Source organism: Aspergillus caelatus (genome assembly GCF_009193585.1).
Source record: "Aspergillus caelatus strain CBS 763.97 unplaced genomic scaffold BDV27scaffold_30, whole genome shotgun sequence".
Lineage (NCBI taxonomy): Eukaryota > Fungi > Ascomycota > Eurotiomycetes > Eurotiales > Aspergillaceae > Aspergillus > Aspergillus caelatus.
The window spans coordinates 109,496-125,102 of record NW_022475293.1 but is presented as its reverse complement, the minus strand read 5'-3'; the positions used below and the strand labels follow the sequence as shown (position 1 = coordinate 125,102).

Below are 15,607 nucleotides of genomic sequence, written 5' to 3'. Positions count from 1 at the left end.
GAGCTTGTTAGTAGCAGGTAGAGAAGGATAAAGCCCAATGTCCCTCATACACACTTGACCTCCGTGGAGGCAACGGAATCGGCCACCATAGAGCATAGCAATGAGTGCAGAACAGCCAACCCCAGCTCCTACTCAACCAGCTGGCCATGGGAACAAACCCTCGGCGATGCACGTCGAGGCAATCCCTGGAAAGCCTGGTAAAATTCAGAATGGTGACACTGCCTTGGCTCTCTTTGAGAATTTCGATGAATTGCACGAAGATATCGACCCAGGGGAGCTAAAGCGGCTTGTTCGCAAGATTGATTTTATGATTCTGCCCTTTCTGGCTGTTTGCTATGCCTTTTACTATGTGAGTCGTTCCATCATCCGGTTGTGCAAGTTTCTGACGGTGTTAGATTGATAAAACTACTCTTTCATACGCGGCCATTTTTGGCATTAATGAAGACCTGGGTTTGTCGGGAGAGCAATATTCGTGGTTATCGAGTGTGTTCTACTTCGGGTTTCTGGTAAGATATGCTATTACCCTGACTATCCTGTGTTAAACGCCCATGACGAGCTTAGCTACGAGAAGCCCCCTCACACCGGCATATCCTGAGAATATCCAAGATATACAGGCTAACACCATATCATAATAGGTCTGGGCCCTTCCAACCAACTTCTTGATGCAGAAGTTCCCCGTGGGCAAGTATCTAGGTGCCAACATCTTCCTCTGGGGCTTCTTCCTCATGCTTCAAGGTATATTACGGCTCTTAATACAATGATACGTACTTCCTACTAACATCCATTTACAGCGGCCGCAAAGAATTTCGTCCAACTCGCCGTGCTCCGCGTAATCTCCGGTGCAGCAGAAGCATGCAGGTATCTACCATTCCAACCTCAAGCCCTGCCTAGGAACTAAATGCTAACAGCCCAGTGACCCTGCTTTCATGCTCATCACAAGCATGTGGTACACCCGCCGTCAACAACCCATCCGAATCGGACTCTGGTATACCGCCAACGGCTTCGGTATCGCCATCGGCGGTCTCCTTGGCTACGGCATCGGACACATAAAAGGTGCCCTCTCCTCTTGGAAATACGAGTTCCTGATCATTGGAGCCCTATGCTCTCTCTGGGGTATCCTGATAGTCATCTTCCTGCCCGACTCGCCGGTGACAACGCGGTACCTATCGCCCCGCGAGAAACGCCTCGCTGTAGAACGGCTGCGAGAGAACCAGACCGGTGTCGAGAATAAGACTCCCAAGCCTGCGCAAATATATGAGGCTTTCCTGGACTGGAAGGTCTGGGTGTTTCTCCTCCTGGGATTATCGGGTAATATCCCCAATGGGGGTATCTCGAATTTCGGGACGCTGATTTTGAAGGGATTTGGGTTTTCTACTTGTATGTTCGGCAATCTCTTCAATCCACCTTTTACCTGGTTAAATATTGATACTGATATTGATACTGATATTGATACTGATTACTGATTACTTGGAAAAATGGCAGTGGTAACAACCCTCATGCAAATCCCCTACGGAGCCTTCATAGCCCTCATGATCCTTTTCAGCATCTGGCTGAATGACCGCCTCCCCCAGAACAACCGCTGTTACGTGACGATCCTATTCCTCCTCCCTAACCTCGCCGGCTCCTTTGGGCTCTGCTACCTCCCCGAATCAAACAAAGTCGGTCGGCTCATTTGCTACTACTTAACGGGGTCCTATAACGCATCTTTCGTGCTCATCCTCTCCATCCTCACGGCCAATATCGCCGGCCACACGAAGAAAGTCGTCACGAACGCGATGATCTTCATCGGTGTTTGTGCGGGGAACATCGCCGGCCCGTTCTTCTATAAAGAGACACAGGCGCCGCGGTATCCGCTAGGCATATGGTCCATGATTGTGTCTCATTTTGTGGAGATCTTGCTGGTGATTGTGTTGCGGATGGCGCTGGCTTGGGAAAATCGGAGACGGGATCGGTTGCAGGGGATTGGGCCTAGTGGGGAGGGCGAGGAAGCGAGGCAGTGGGAGATGGATCGGACGGCATTTAGTGATTTGACGGATAAGGAGAATTTGAACTTTAGATATGTTTACTAGATTAGGGGCATTTTTTTGGTTGTTTCTTGGTGTGGTTATTTTCGGGTTGTTTTTGGTTTTATCCGTTTTACTGTACTGAGTGACTTTTTTTTAGGGCTGAGTGAGAATGGAGATGTGTCGGACTTGTTTCCGATGGCTATTGGGGGTTTTCCGGATAGACTTGTAACAAAGCTGTTATTGAATCGGCCAATCTGGGTTCGTCATTTGTCAATGGTGTGTATTGAGGGGAACCTTGAGCTTCCCCGTATTTTCTCCACGAATAGAGCTCCATATCTACGACGTGGGATGTCAGGGCATGATCATAGCTCCTCACCCTCCGGACTTTGTAACGACCCCCACGCGGGGAAGTATGCAATATGTACACTGTCTATCCGATTGTATATATAGCTCTACATAAATGAAGATACAATAGTCGTAATCATCAATCTGTCTCACCAGGAAACCAGAAATGGCCAAAATCAAGTCAATTGAGTACTTCCGCGTTAAGCCTCGATGGCTTTTCGTCAAGGCCACCGACGAAGAGGGCCGATTTGGCTGGGGTGAGGGTACTTTAGAAGGCCATACACAAGCAGTGGAGGGAGCTTTGGATGAGCTCATTGCGAGGCTAGTAGGTTATGAAGCTGAGTATGTCCCATCTTACGTTCAATATTTTGGGTTCGTCCTCAGTAGAAAGTACTAATCAATGACAGTGATATTGAACATATCTGGCAAACGGCCTGGCGACTGGGTTTCTACCGCGGTGGTCCTGTGTTTATGTCTGCACTTTCCGGAATTGATATTGCGCTCTGGGATTTGAAGGGCCGTGTGCTTGGTGTACCAGTTTATCAACTGCTGGGAGGGAAAGTGAGGCAGAAAGTACAGGTCTATGCGTGGATTGGAGGTGACCGGCCCAGTGATGTGGAAGTCGCAGCGTATGTACTATGTTTCCATCCGTGCAGATACCGATATATATTGAGCTTGTGATAGGAAAGCGCGCATCGCCCAAGGACTCAAGTGCGTCAAGATGAACGCAACGGAAGATGTCAACTGGCTAGATTCACCCTCAGCCGTGGACTCTTGTGTTGAGCGACTAAAGCAGGTCAAGGCATTGGGCCTCGACGCAGGACTAGATTTCCACGGCCGACTACACAAGCCTATGGCCAAACAGCTGGCGAAAGCATTGGAGCCATATCGACCACTGTTCATTGAGGAACCACTGCTTTGCGAACACCCAGAAGCGCTCAAGCAACTCTCCGATCTGACAACGATTCCTATTGCATTTGGAGAGCGGTTGTATACGCGGTGGGATGCGAAGAGGTTTTTGGAAGACGCTTCTGTGGATGTCTTGCAGCCGGATATTGCTCATGCCGGTGGTATCTCAGAGACGAAGCGGATTGCTACCATGGCTGAGACTTACGATGTGGCGATTGCACCACATTGTCCGTTAGGGCCCATCGCGCTGGCGGCGTCTATTCAGGTTGCTTTGTCTACGCCCAATTTTGTTATCCAGGAAATGTCATTGGGGATGCATTATAATGTGGAAGCGGGGGATATTGACTTGAACAGTTATCTAGTGGATAAGTCGGTCTTTGATATCAATGAGGGATATGTGAAAGCACCATCTGGTGTTGGGTTAGGGATTGAGATCGATGAGGCCATGGTCAGGAGAATCAGTGCTGAGACGGAACCATGGCCTCCAAAGGAGTTTTACGGACCAGACGGTGGCATTCGAGAGTGGTGATCTGGTTGTATGTAGCTTGGTAGTATTGTGTTGATAACCTAATGTCTTTCACGCGTAATGTCTATAGGGCTGATTGTTTATCACCATACTAGACAAGTTCCACGCGGACGATGCGGGGGCGTGGGGGTTCACATAACTAAAACTGGTAATATTCGAGGGGAAACCTGGCGTAAGAATGATAAGCAGCTATAAGTAGTCGGCCTGCCACGCCCAACTTCGCTGGGACGTTCGTGGTCGGCTACTGGGCGTCCTGCATCATTCACCATAATGGATATCTTTTCCCTCACGGGGAGAACCGCCCTTGTAACGGGTGGAACTCGAGGAATTGGACAGCAGATGGCTATTGCTATGGCTGAAGCTGGCGCGGATATCATTCTGGTTCAGGTAAATAGATACTTGCTACCAGCAAAGCAACAACAGGTCCAGAGATCTGACTCTTATGGTATGCAGAGAAACACTAGCAATCAAGACACGAGGCAAAAGATCGAGGACCTAGGGCGTAAGGCAATGATTTACACAGCCGATCTAGCTTCTCGGGAGTCTGTCTCTACATTAGTGTCGGATGTCTTGAATGATGGGCATGATATCGACATCCTTCTCAACTGCGCGGGAATACAACGGCGACACCCGAGTCATATTTTTCCAGATAATGACTGGGACGAGGTATTATACTCTCCTGTAACCGAAGGGTGATATGCATACCAACTTTAACGTTGGCAGGTCCTCCAAGTCAATCTTTCCACCATTTTCACCCTCTGCCGGGATATCGGCGCCTATATGCTCACCCGGACCCCGGATTCCTCCGGTCACCGCGGGAATATCATTAACATCGCCTCTCTCGTTTCATTCCAAGGTGGATTGACCGTGCCGGCTTATGCAGCTGCAAAAGGTGGCGTGGCACAATTGACCAAGGCGTTATCGAATGAATGGGCCGCCAAAGGAATCAACGTGAACGCGATCGCCCCCGGTTATGTAGCTACGGACATGAACACGGCATTGTTGCAGGACCCGGAGCGGTCGGCAAGTATCCTTGCGAGAATCCCCGCGGGACGATGGGCAACCCCGGAGGATTTCAAGGGAGTGACGATATTCTTGGCAAGTCGAGCGAGTGGATATGTCTCTGGTGAGATTTTGACGGTCGACGGCGGGTGGATGGGGAGGTGATGAGGGTGTGTATTGTATGTACATACATTGGAGCTGACAATACATAGTGGAATGTTAATCGAAGAGGAATTCCAGGTTGAAATGTAATGGGCTCAATTTGGGAGAGTAATTGGTTGTCGGAGGTGTTTCACTTCGAGCTAATCCCCAACCATTGTATAATGGTCATCTATATAGCTTGTTGGTACCATGGTAATGTCGTCTCTTAGTGCTGATTAGTCCGGTATACTTCGCACGCCGAACTTTAGTCAATGAATCATGAGGTACGGGGCTGGTACTGACTCTCGGCCAGAAGAACATTGTAATGACTGGTCACTAAAGAGTATCTATTAGTTACTTGTGGTACTCCATACTACATGTACTACAAAGGTACCTGCCCAGAATTCACGCTCTCGTGTTTTCTTCATGGATTCGATATTGCGTGCTGCATTGATCTGTATGATGACGTATGAGTACGTACAAGGATCGGCAAGTGATGGAGGGAAATTCATGGAATATGTATAGAAGATATCATGCTGTTCTCATAGCAGCAGACTGGTCCAATCGGTCCCCCATGAGGTCGAAGGAGATTCTGAGGAAGAAAAAGGATCCAATGAAGGCGATGAGAGTGGAAAGATGAGGAATGATGACTGGATTCAATGGGAAAATCTACGATCCACCCCAATGCGGTCTAGACTCCCGGATCCGTAACGCGTAACGGTATTACCCAAATCCATTCATTCCTTCTCTCTTTCTTTTCCCTTCCCTTCAAGAAGAGCCTCTCCTTTTCTTGAGCCTTTTTCCTTCTGGAACCAAATTTCTTTTTCTTTCCTTCTCTTCATTCATCTAGACTTTTTCTGAGTGAGAAAGAGATTAGAGACTTTGAATTTTAAACCCTCACCGTCACGCGTCTCTCCCCTCATCAGCTTAATTTCGTCCATCCCCTTCCTTGATATTTTTTACTACTGCACAGTTTGATCCAAACCCTCGGGTGTAACGAACTTCTCACCTCCACCAATTGCCTGGCGCGCTCCCCGCGCTGTCGGGGGATACTGACACCTAGGCTCTCGACGCAAGCAAGCGCTCTTTGATTACTCTTACTTTATTTTCTTTTTCCTTACTTGTCCACCCGGCGAGTTTCTCCGCAAGGCCAACGTGATTGCAACGATCTACCCTCGGCAGCAGCTGCTCGTCGCCCCATTCGTGTGGTGTGCACACACACACACCCTTGCCCTTACCGCCATGCCGACCTCTAACACTTCGTCCCCCGTCAAGCGCCCCGGTCTGGGTCGTCGCGCAGTCTCCTCACACGCCGTCGTCACGCGATCGACATCCACCCAAAACGAACTGGCCAACTCCAACACCGCCCACCAACAGTCCTCCAAACTCTCTCACCGGCAACATCGTGCCCATATCGTCGGCGGCGGTCATCGCAACCACCATCGTAATCCGTCTTTTGGCAAAAATCTGAATAAACAGCTACAAAGGCATCTTTCTCACACTCAAATCGACTCGGAAAAACCCGTTCGCCATCATCAGCGCAAGAAGTCCGCTCCTGCGACTCCCGCTGCTGTTACGCCCGCCACAAGTCCGCGTGGGACGCACCACGTCCGTTGGGATGGAGCCTTGGACGATAGTCACCAGACCACCACTTCGATGAAAAAGAACAACTCGAGCCCTGCTCTTCGCCGAAACAGCAGCAGCGTCATAGGAAAAGTAGGGAAAAAGGCCCTGGTCACCGATCGCCCGCATACCAGTTCAGGCAAGAAGAAAACTGTGGGCTTCGAATTGGCCGATTCCGACGACAACGACGACGGAGACTGGGAGGACACTACTCAGTCACCAGAGAGCACTAGGCGCAGCTCCGTCGCTCAATCTAAGGACAGTGTGGAGAATACGACGGTATTGGTGGATCCGTTGACATTCGTTAAGCGCTCTTATCCACAGTTCCCTCGGTCGACCAGCCTTCCCGAGTCGAGCCTGAATAATTTTGGTCACAACAACCCTTCGCCGGACGGGGACAGTGAAGACGAACCCGACGAAGATAGTGATACAACACAACAACAACCGCCAAAGACCGAAGAGCCGGAAGAAGGTAGCCGCGCTACTGACCACGGTGATATTGCATCTCGCCTGCTGAGTCCCGCACACGCCGCTAAAGCACCACCCGCCATGTCCTCCATATCGGCCACAGCGAAACCAGCCACTGTCGATTCACTGTCGCGCAATGCTTCTCTGACCAATATAGCTTCCGGTCATGATGGGCTACGCCGACCACCACTCTCCTCATCCCAAAATGCACTGGCTAATACCCCAGGTAATCTGACGCAAGCCACATCATCTTCGATCGAAGGAGGCGTGTCGAGGTTCATCAAGACTGGTTTCCATGCAACTTCTCGCACTGATTCGGACCCCAACACTCCGTCCTCTTTCTTGCCCCATTATCACCCCCAAACACCCCCCTCTCCTGGTCGCGGAGCAAGCTCGAAGAGAGCACGAGCATCCCCTCCCACCCGGCCGCCTGGCGCAGAGCCGCACTCCCGCACCCAGCAGAAGCTGTGGTTGCAGCGCACTGCCGCTCTGAACACCTCCCCTCCTGATGGCCATGGCGTCGCAGCGACCGCATCCCCGTCGGCGATGGACCCGACTTTCATAGCCGGAGCGCACGCCCGACCAGGAGCCGGATTTGATGCAGGAAGAGGGCTTGTCAATGGGGCGTCGCGGGCCGGCCCTGTGTATGACAATGAAGCAAAGCACGTGCGCAAGGCATATGAGAAAACCGCTTTGGAGCTTACAGTGGTCCGACGGTTCCAGTCACCGACCGGGGATAGTTTCCGTCGTTTGGCGTACCTTGTCAATGATACGAAATTAGGTTCCGGCCACCACCAACGACATTCGTCCCTTGGCAAACCAATTAAGTCGGCGCCTGCCTTGACATTGCTCCAAAATGGCAAGCAGCAGTCTCCCAGTCAGGGCAGTGCAAATCCGGAGCCGAAACAACTAATCAGCCGGAAGCGCTCGGATCTAAAACCTTCCGCCTCCCAAACATATCTTCAGGAACCCGCCGATCTCGCAAATGAACCTGCAGATTCCTCACAACGACCTAAATCCCAACATCCTTCTCACCGCGTTCTCTCTACGTCCGATGAAGCTGCCCATCCGACTCCCGCCGGGGAAGAGTACCCCGAAGAGCCATCTTTTATGGCCAGCGAAGCTGAGATGATGATTCGTCGTATGTGGGAAAGTCGCGAGGTGGCCACCGCCGGCTGATGGGCAACCACTACAATTACAGCCCTACTTATGTCCTAATGTCTTCGCTATTGACTCAAGTTTTTCAACATTGCTTGTTCACTATTTCCCACGGTTTTCATCATGGCTCAGGCATATATGGCGTTCACGGTGCATTATGTATAGCGTACCATCTCATTTCGGGAACCAATCTTGTGCATGCACGTTATCTTAATGGACGTCTTGCGTTCTGATTGCCTCCGTTGCTTTTCTTCCTCTGTTACTTATCATTCCCCGGGCATAGATATCTTCGGTTAATATTGTAATGTATCTACTATCTACATTCGAGCGTGCCCGCGAATTGTTATCTAGGCAGGCAAATTTATGATCCTCAATGTTTCTTCCGGATTCAATATCTTTCCATCTAGAATAGAATAATTGTATTCCCGATTCCTTGTCTGTATATGTCATAAGATATGAATACACAACATACAAATTACAATAAGTGCACAGCCCGCCGTCTATAGTAACAAAGAATCTTGAAGGGAAAAAGAGAAAAGAAAATCATGAGGTAAACAAGAACGAGTTGTACATATGACAACATTGGAACAGAAACAAAAGAATAGAAGATGGAGAATAATAATAAGAATAGAAAGACATCAAGTATTCCTATCCCGATCTTTACCTCGCCCACGACCACCACCTCTGCCACCACGACGGGCATTGTTCCCACCAGCAGCAGCGTCAACATGTACAGTCCGCTGCTGACGGGGCGTCGAAGCCGAGTTCTTCTGTCCAGATTGGTCAGGCCCATGGTTCCGAGGTAATTGTTGAAAAGGAGCTGGTGCAGAGGTATTCCCGCTGCCTTTACCTCCACCGCCACGTCTCTTGCGTTGTTGGCCTTGTCCCTGGCCTCCCTTGCCACGGCCGCCGCGACCAGATCGACCATCTCTTTCGTTTTCTTTTTGGTCCACGGGCGGCAGGCCTTGGATGCGTCTGCTTTCTTTGTCCCACCATTCTTGGAATTCTTGTTCTGCTTGGATGTCTTGCAGGTTGTGTTTGGCTGTTGCTGCTTCGCGGATTTCGTCTTTTTCTGTTTGCTGTTGCATGAGGATTGTGGCCAGGGAGAGTGAGTTGGGGGAGGGGGAGGTGAAGCTGGTTTGGTATGGTTCTGGACGGGGGATGTGGCGGACTGATTGGATCGCGGGTCGAGGTTGGGATTGTGGGGTTACTGGAGGGTTGGGGGATGGCGCTGTTGATGGACCTGAGACGGAAGGTTTGGAGGGAGTCTGTGGGTTTGTGGTAGAGGCTTTGCGATTTTGGATTTGTACGGGTGGTGTTCCTGGTTTTGATGGTGGTGGTGTCCCGGCGACGGTTTGACGGAGGGTCATGGAGGGCGCCTTCGGGGTTGATTTGACGGAATCGAGGGAATGGTTGTCTTGTCCGTTGGTGGCTCCTAATGGTATCGGTTTGGAGGGTGTAGCCATCTTCCATGGGTTTTGCGGTGGTTCTTTGGCTTTCTTCTGAGCGGCAAGCATCTCTTGCATTTGTTGTTGCTGGATCTTCTTGCGCTCCTTTTGGGATAGCTTTGGAGTAAAGTTGTTGCTGTTGTTGCTATTGCCGCTTTCTCGAGGGGCAGAAGTCATACCCAGGCTAAGATTCGACACGCGGTTTTCTGAGGCTTCGTCCATGATGTCTTTTAGGTTTTTCTTGGAGCCTGAAACCACTGATGCACTCCATGGTTTCTGAGAGGCGTCTGGTGGGGTAAGAGAACCGTTCCTTTCCCCGTTCAGCGCATTGGCTCGTAGTTCACTTGGAGACTCTGCCAGTATAGCATCTTGTGGGGAGGCCATTTGGTCATCCAAGTAACTTCGGCCTTCCAATGATCCTCCCTCTGTTAGACTAGATCCCAAAGCTGGTGAGTCGGGGTATGATCGACTGTCATTGGTATCATTTGATTTGACCCCACGGGCTGCCGCCTTTCCTTTGTTAAACTCTCCCGGTATAAGCAGATTCTCGTCATCCATCTGGAACATCAGGTCACCGATTGAATGCTTGGGCCTCAATGATGGGCTACGTGACGTAGCAGCTGAAGCCCCCTTAGTAGGGGTCTGTTGCGCTTTTTGTCCCGGAGGCGCCGAAGGCGTGAGTGTCGCTCGAAGCTTTCCCTCATTCGCCTCAATTTGATTGATATGTGACCGAAGCCTCATGGAATCAATCCTCCTCCGCCGGTCTCTTTCTACCAATGATACAAGCTCGGGGTACTTTTCAAAGACATAGTCTTCGGAGTTGCGGCCTCGTGATACAGGGAAGCTCGAAAGCTGATTTTCGTGGCAAACAGAATCGAGCGCACCCAACAAGAATTCATCGAGATCCCCCAAAAATCTACCAACGTGTGAGTAGCCAGTAATACTTCCGTTATGTGCCGACACCTACCTGTTTGAAAGTAGATCTTCCAAATTCAAGCAAATGTACTCCAACGCAGCATCTTTGAACTCCCTCACACAACAAGGTGCAATGGCGTTGAGGAGATGACACACATTACGTGTGTTTACTAGCTTTTATTAGCCACTCGGACAGTACACATATAAGAAGGGACTGTAAATCAACATACCGAACCTGCCAAGCATCTTCTGGCAGATTTGACCCAACCGGTCAATCATCAGCTCATTTGCCACAAATGCAACATCAAGCACTAGGTCGATGAATTCTTCCAGGTCATTTGTTCGAACTTGGTCGAAAAGTTGCTCCTCCGTGTCTGCATACATATACCGAAGCACAAACTCAAAGACATGCCGATCAATGTGCTTTAGATCCACGTGTATGTCGTCAGTTGGATCTATACGGCGGGAGGAAAGCCATTTGCCACCTGATCGGCCACGGAACAAGGCGTCGAAAAACGGACATCTTTGGCAAATGACTTGGCTGTGGGCCCTCATAGCGTCGTTTCTCAACTCAATGACTACATCACCGCTATCGAAGAACGTCATATCATTGATCGCACGTTCCATATCTGACTTCAGAGCCTTTGTAGGCTCAATCATTAGCCTGGCAGATCTCTCCAGACTAGGAAGGCCCAGGAACGTGGCAATACGCATCACTTCAGAACGGACCTGACGATATCTAGATGCACTTTCTGGCGTATGCTTGACTAGCTGCCACACTTCGAAAACATTGTCTGTGTAAGAGTAGAAAGCAAGGTTCAAAACGGTCAAGAAGTCGACGTCTTGGAGTTGAAGCTGTGCATATCCTTCACCGTCGTAGTTGATCGTAAGCACGTCGGGGATGGTGAACGATTGTGCGTGCCGTAGGTCATGGAACGCCTTTCTCAGAACCGGGCTACGCCCTGTCAGGATGAACTCGTGCACCGGTATCCGTATGTCAGAGGTTGTGGTCATGACCCATACTGTTCCGGGGAAACGTCCGGTCTGCAGCGGTCCGAAATAAGACTCGACGTCGGACTCTGACATGATGGCCTTTTTTATATTAATGACGGGCTCTGAGTCCAACACGCCTTCTTGATCCGTGGCAACAGAGCCTAATACAGAGCTGAAAGGTGAGAGTGGTAACATATCCTTCCACAAAGTGCTTTGGTCGACGATAATTTGCTCCCTGGTCACATCACAGTTCTGTTGTACAGCTGCGAAAGCTCCAAAGGCGTTGCTACATACACTCACAACTCGAGAAAGTCCAGGTACGCGGGCAAACTTGTGGTCCTTCGATGAACTATCCTTCGCTTTCCCGCGCTTTTCTTTCCTCCAGGCCGATCCAGAAGCCGTGCAAATGATGATAGAGCCATCTTGTCCAACATCGACGTCTCTGACAGCCATGTGTGCCTTCTTCACGGACCACACTCGAGACGGTGTTGACAAAGAATTCCGTATTTTAGTTGGATTTGTGGTAGAAGTCGAGCTCGGTGGGTTCTCTGTTCTGTTGACTTGTACTGTAAAGATTTCACCAGAACTAGACAACGCACATATAGTATTTCCACCGGACGTTACTTTTATGATACGATTGACAGAAGTGTCGTACCGGGTAGACATGAAGCTGTTTCTGATGAAACTCGAGCTGATATCCAATGGGAAAGATAGTCTCGAATAGCCGTACTGCGAAAATACCCAAACCTCATGGTTCTGGAGAAGAATGGCCGTGGCTTGGTCAATCGCGGACACGCTCTGGATTGGTGCACTAAAAAGAGACGCTCCGACACGCCGAGGAGTCGTTTGGGTTTCAAGAGATCGGGCATCCGAGTCGACAAGTCCAAGCTGACCTTCATTCTTGCCAAAAGTATACAGGCCAAAGTTGCTGAAAACGACTGAGTGTATCGCTGATGCTGCAGCTCCAAGAATGGTTTCCTTCTTGAACGGGTTGAATATCTGTCGTGGGGTCTTTTGCATAGGCACATCATCTCGGTTGTTGGTTCTTGGAAGACCATAACCCAATTGACCAAACTTGTTGCTTCCCCAGCTGAATATCTCGCCGTTCTCTGTTATTGCAAGAGTGTGATCCTGGCCAAGGGCAACAGAAATAACCTTCTTGTTGGCCAACCCTCCGGTCTCAATGCAGACAAAGCTGAACCTTGTTGACTCATCGCCAGTACCTAAGCGCCCTCCGGGGCCGAAGCCGCACAAGAACAGGTTTGACTCTGGATCGTTGGTGAGAATGGCTGTGTGCAGCTTGGACATGGCAATGTTCTGGATTTTAATAGGTTTGTTCTTGATCAACGCTGGCAAATCTGCAACTCCGCGCACCTGTTGGAGATCTGGACTGCCCTCATCCAACTGCTGTTCTTGAAAATCGGAAAAGAACCGTTGCAAGAGGTGATCTGGACGTCGGAAAGTTATTCTCTCGGGATATTGGCGGTCGTCCTGGTCCCCTACACCAAGATTCAGGTTCTTATTGCTCCCGAACGTAAATACTTCGTCACCTAGTACATTTGTTCTCGGTTTTAACGCTCGCTTCGTAAAATAGCCATCTTCATCGAAGTCGTCGGGCTGCGAGGACGCAATGGAGGCCGTGTCCGCATTGTCAAGATCGGCGAGCTTTGAATCATTCGCCATCGACGAGACAATACTCTTGATATCACGAGACGCAATTGTAGCTCCATATACATCAAAGGGGCTGTATCCTTCTCGGTCTTTAATTTTTATCAAGGTACCACTCGTGTTGGTTGTATTCCCTGATTTACTAAAATCCGTCGCATCGCGCACATCACGAGCCAGTAACGCCTGAGCAATAGCGGCATTGCCCGCATACAAAGCTCGATGCAGCGCCGTCCATCCACTCTCCCAATCTTGTGCATATATGTCAATGAAAGGCACCTCTAGTAAAGCAACAGCAAAGTCGGTCGCAGTAGGTTTCGTCGATGAAGCCACCAGGTGGAGTAGCGTTCTGCCAAGTTGATCACGAGCATTTAATTCCTCCCGAGATAATGTCGCTCCACTCCGAGGTGTATTGCTTCGATCCGGGATCGGGCTACCTGGCGACGTTCCGCTCAATTTCTTGCTTTTCAAAGAGAGACCACTGGTGGTTATGGTACCCCCAAGGCTTCCAATCTTGAAACTAGCCGATCCGCCAGGTCCTGAAGCCCGCTGGCTACCGGAGGTGTAGCTGGCAGATGCCAGAACCCGCCGGAAGCTATCAACGTCATCGCGCAGAAAGAACTCCCAAAGCTTGCTACTCATGTGCCCCAAGTTGTAGTATGTCAGAATCTCTTATCAGCCGAGGACCAGAGCGTCGTGTTCACCACAGAGGGTTCACGGCGCGCCGGAAGAGCTCCGCGGGGCAACAAGAGTATTCTGACAGGAGGAAAAGAAAGAGTCGACAGTCGTCAACGCGCAGTCGTAGCCTCGGATTGTAGTCGGGAAATCGTACACACCAACGCGATTGCCGTAATGAAGACAGAGGAGACGGTACGAAGGAGTCAGGGACGTGTCGTGAAATGAACGATATTGCGGTGGCGATGACAGCTATGAATTAACTCCGAGTCTCGGACGTGAGGGGAAAGGAACTTTCAACGCGATCGATTCGATTCGCCAACGGGATGCGACAGCAATATCAATGCAGAAAAGTGAATTCAAGCAGTAATGGAAGTGATTCCCGTCGGTATATTTCTAGAGGGGTTTTTGCTCTACTTCGAGTCTTTTGACAGTGCTGTCACGGGATTTAAGGATTACTGACCCATGGATTGGAGAGATAATCGGACAGCGTCCAATCAGGCGGTGCGCACCCCTCCATGCGCCCCGACGAGAGGTTGAGGGACGACCGCGCTTCCAACTACTATGAAACCCCTCACTACATCCATGCCTAGGTTCCTTCATTTCCAGGTCCAAACGGTCTTCATGATGCGAACCATAGAATTAAGCTTCTGGTTTCAAATGTAACCCCAAATATATGTTGGAATCTATACAACGTTTTGGCGTCTTACCAAGCTCCCGATAATGGGTCTGCCCTAAAGCCGTCTGGGTATCCACTACAGGATGAACAGCCCAGTGCGCATTATTTCTACTCATACACACGCTACTATGACGGTTAAAATCGATCCCTGGATCTATGTTCACCATCACCAGTGGTGTCTGGTGTGACTCGAGGGATTAGTGAGGCAAACAATCTATAGGGAAGGAGCCAACCTGTCTAAGCTGTAGATGCACCATCCAACGGATCGTACATATTGAGTAATTCTACCTTCTATATTCTATCCCACTCATATGTTCACTACATTGTGGATACGAGAACCATTCTGTTAATAGCATCGAACAAACATATATAATGTATTTTTGCTCTTAAATATTGCGCTACTTGTTCGGACATGAGCCACGAGCCCCAGTCACACTACTCCCGATACGGTGTATGTACATGTGGACTCGGGATAAAGATCATCACTACCTCAGACTCAACCCAGTCCCAGGTGCCTAAGTGGGTACCGTGTCTCTGCAGATGAGGTTGTCTGATCACCACATCAGCTTATCTCAGACTCAGAAGACTCGGAGCCACCTCATTCGCACACTTCCTGCATCTAAGTAAGGTGTGGGTGGCAACTATATTGGCTCCGGGGACAAAGAGATGGAAAGGGAAAAGGAAAGAAGAAGAAATTAGACATAAGCGAAGACCCTATTCATATTTGGTCTAGACTGTATGACGGTGCGGATGAATTACTCCTCATTGTGCATAGCGATAACTTGGCGAAAGACTATCTTGAAAAGCCTCGATCAGACCTTTAGTCTATATCCATGATTGGCCCAGGGAAGATGCTCAGCAGATGCGACAGGCCTATAATCTCGCTAGCATATATGTGTTCCAGATGCAACGAAATATCGAGATATACGTATGGTTCATATAATGCCCGAGGATCGGTCACTACAGAGAGCTTGTTTTTTATGCTGGGTACGTACTATTGAATGATGAACTGGGCTAGGAAACTCTTTTCGGATAATAAGTAAATAAATAAGAA

The 15,607-nt window shown here is 49.7% G+C and overlaps 5 protein-coding genes across 5 annotated transcripts; 4 read left to right on the top strand and 1 right to left on the bottom strand.

Moving 5' to 3' along the window:
- Positions 1 to 100: 100 nt before the first annotated feature.
- BDV27DRAFT_169110 (major facilitator superfamily domain-containing protein) lies at positions 101 to 2,069 on the top strand (the record flags this gene model as incomplete). The annotated part of the gene is made up of 6 exons (XM_032074949.1): positions 101 to 349; positions 396 to 506; positions 636 to 735; positions 792 to 858; positions 914 to 1,377; positions 1,483 to 2,069. 6 exons carry the CDS (start codon positions 101 to 103, stop codon positions 2,067 to 2,069), a joined length of 1,578 nt encoding a protein of 525 aa, XP_031930925.1.
- A 448-nt stretch (positions 2,070 to 2,517) lies between these two features.
- BDV27DRAFT_169108 (D-galactonate dehydratase) lies at positions 2,518 to 3,910 on the top strand (the record flags this gene model as incomplete). Its single annotated transcript, XM_032074948.1, has 3 exons — positions 2,518 to 2,693; positions 2,759 to 2,980; positions 3,036 to 3,910. 3 exons carry the CDS (start codon positions 2,518 to 2,520, stop codon positions 3,787 to 3,789), a joined length of 1,152 nt encoding a protein of 383 aa, XP_031930924.1. The 3' UTR covers positions 3,790 to 3,910.
- BDV27DRAFT_169104 (uncharacterized protein) lies at positions 3,854 to 4,953 on the top strand (the record flags this gene model as incomplete). Its single annotated transcript, XM_032074947.1, has 3 exons — positions 3,854 to 4,173; positions 4,240 to 4,452; positions 4,510 to 4,953. The coding sequence occupies exons 1-3, from the start codon at positions 4,057 to 4,059 to the stop codon at positions 4,951 to 4,953; spliced, it is 774 nt and encodes a 257-aa protein (XP_031930923.1). The 5' UTR covers positions 3,854 to 4,056.
- A 772-nt stretch (positions 4,954 to 5,725) lies between these two features.
- On the top strand, positions 5,726 to 8,565 carry BDV27DRAFT_123256 (uncharacterized protein). The gene has a single exon (XM_032065831.1). It carries the CDS (start codon positions 6,172 to 6,174, stop codon positions 8,197 to 8,199), a length of 2,028 nt encoding a protein of 675 aa, XP_031930922.1. The 5' UTR covers positions 5,726 to 6,171; the 3' UTR covers positions 8,200 to 8,565.
- A 45-nt stretch (positions 8,566 to 8,610) lies between these two features.
- BDV27DRAFT_62543 (BTB domain and ankyrin repeat protein) lies at positions 8,611 to 14,284 on the bottom strand. The gene is made up of 3 exons (XM_032077135.1): positions 10,772 to 14,284; positions 10,594 to 10,711; positions 8,611 to 10,542 (listed from the first exon to the last, which is right to left on the bottom strand). Exons 1-3 carry the CDS (start codon positions 13,839 to 13,841, stop codon positions 8,817 to 8,819), a joined length of 4,914 nt encoding a protein of 1,637 aa, XP_031930921.1. The 5' UTR covers positions 13,842 to 14,284; the 3' UTR covers positions 8,611 to 8,816.
- Between the last annotated feature and the right edge of the window lie 1,323 nt (positions 14,285 to 15,607).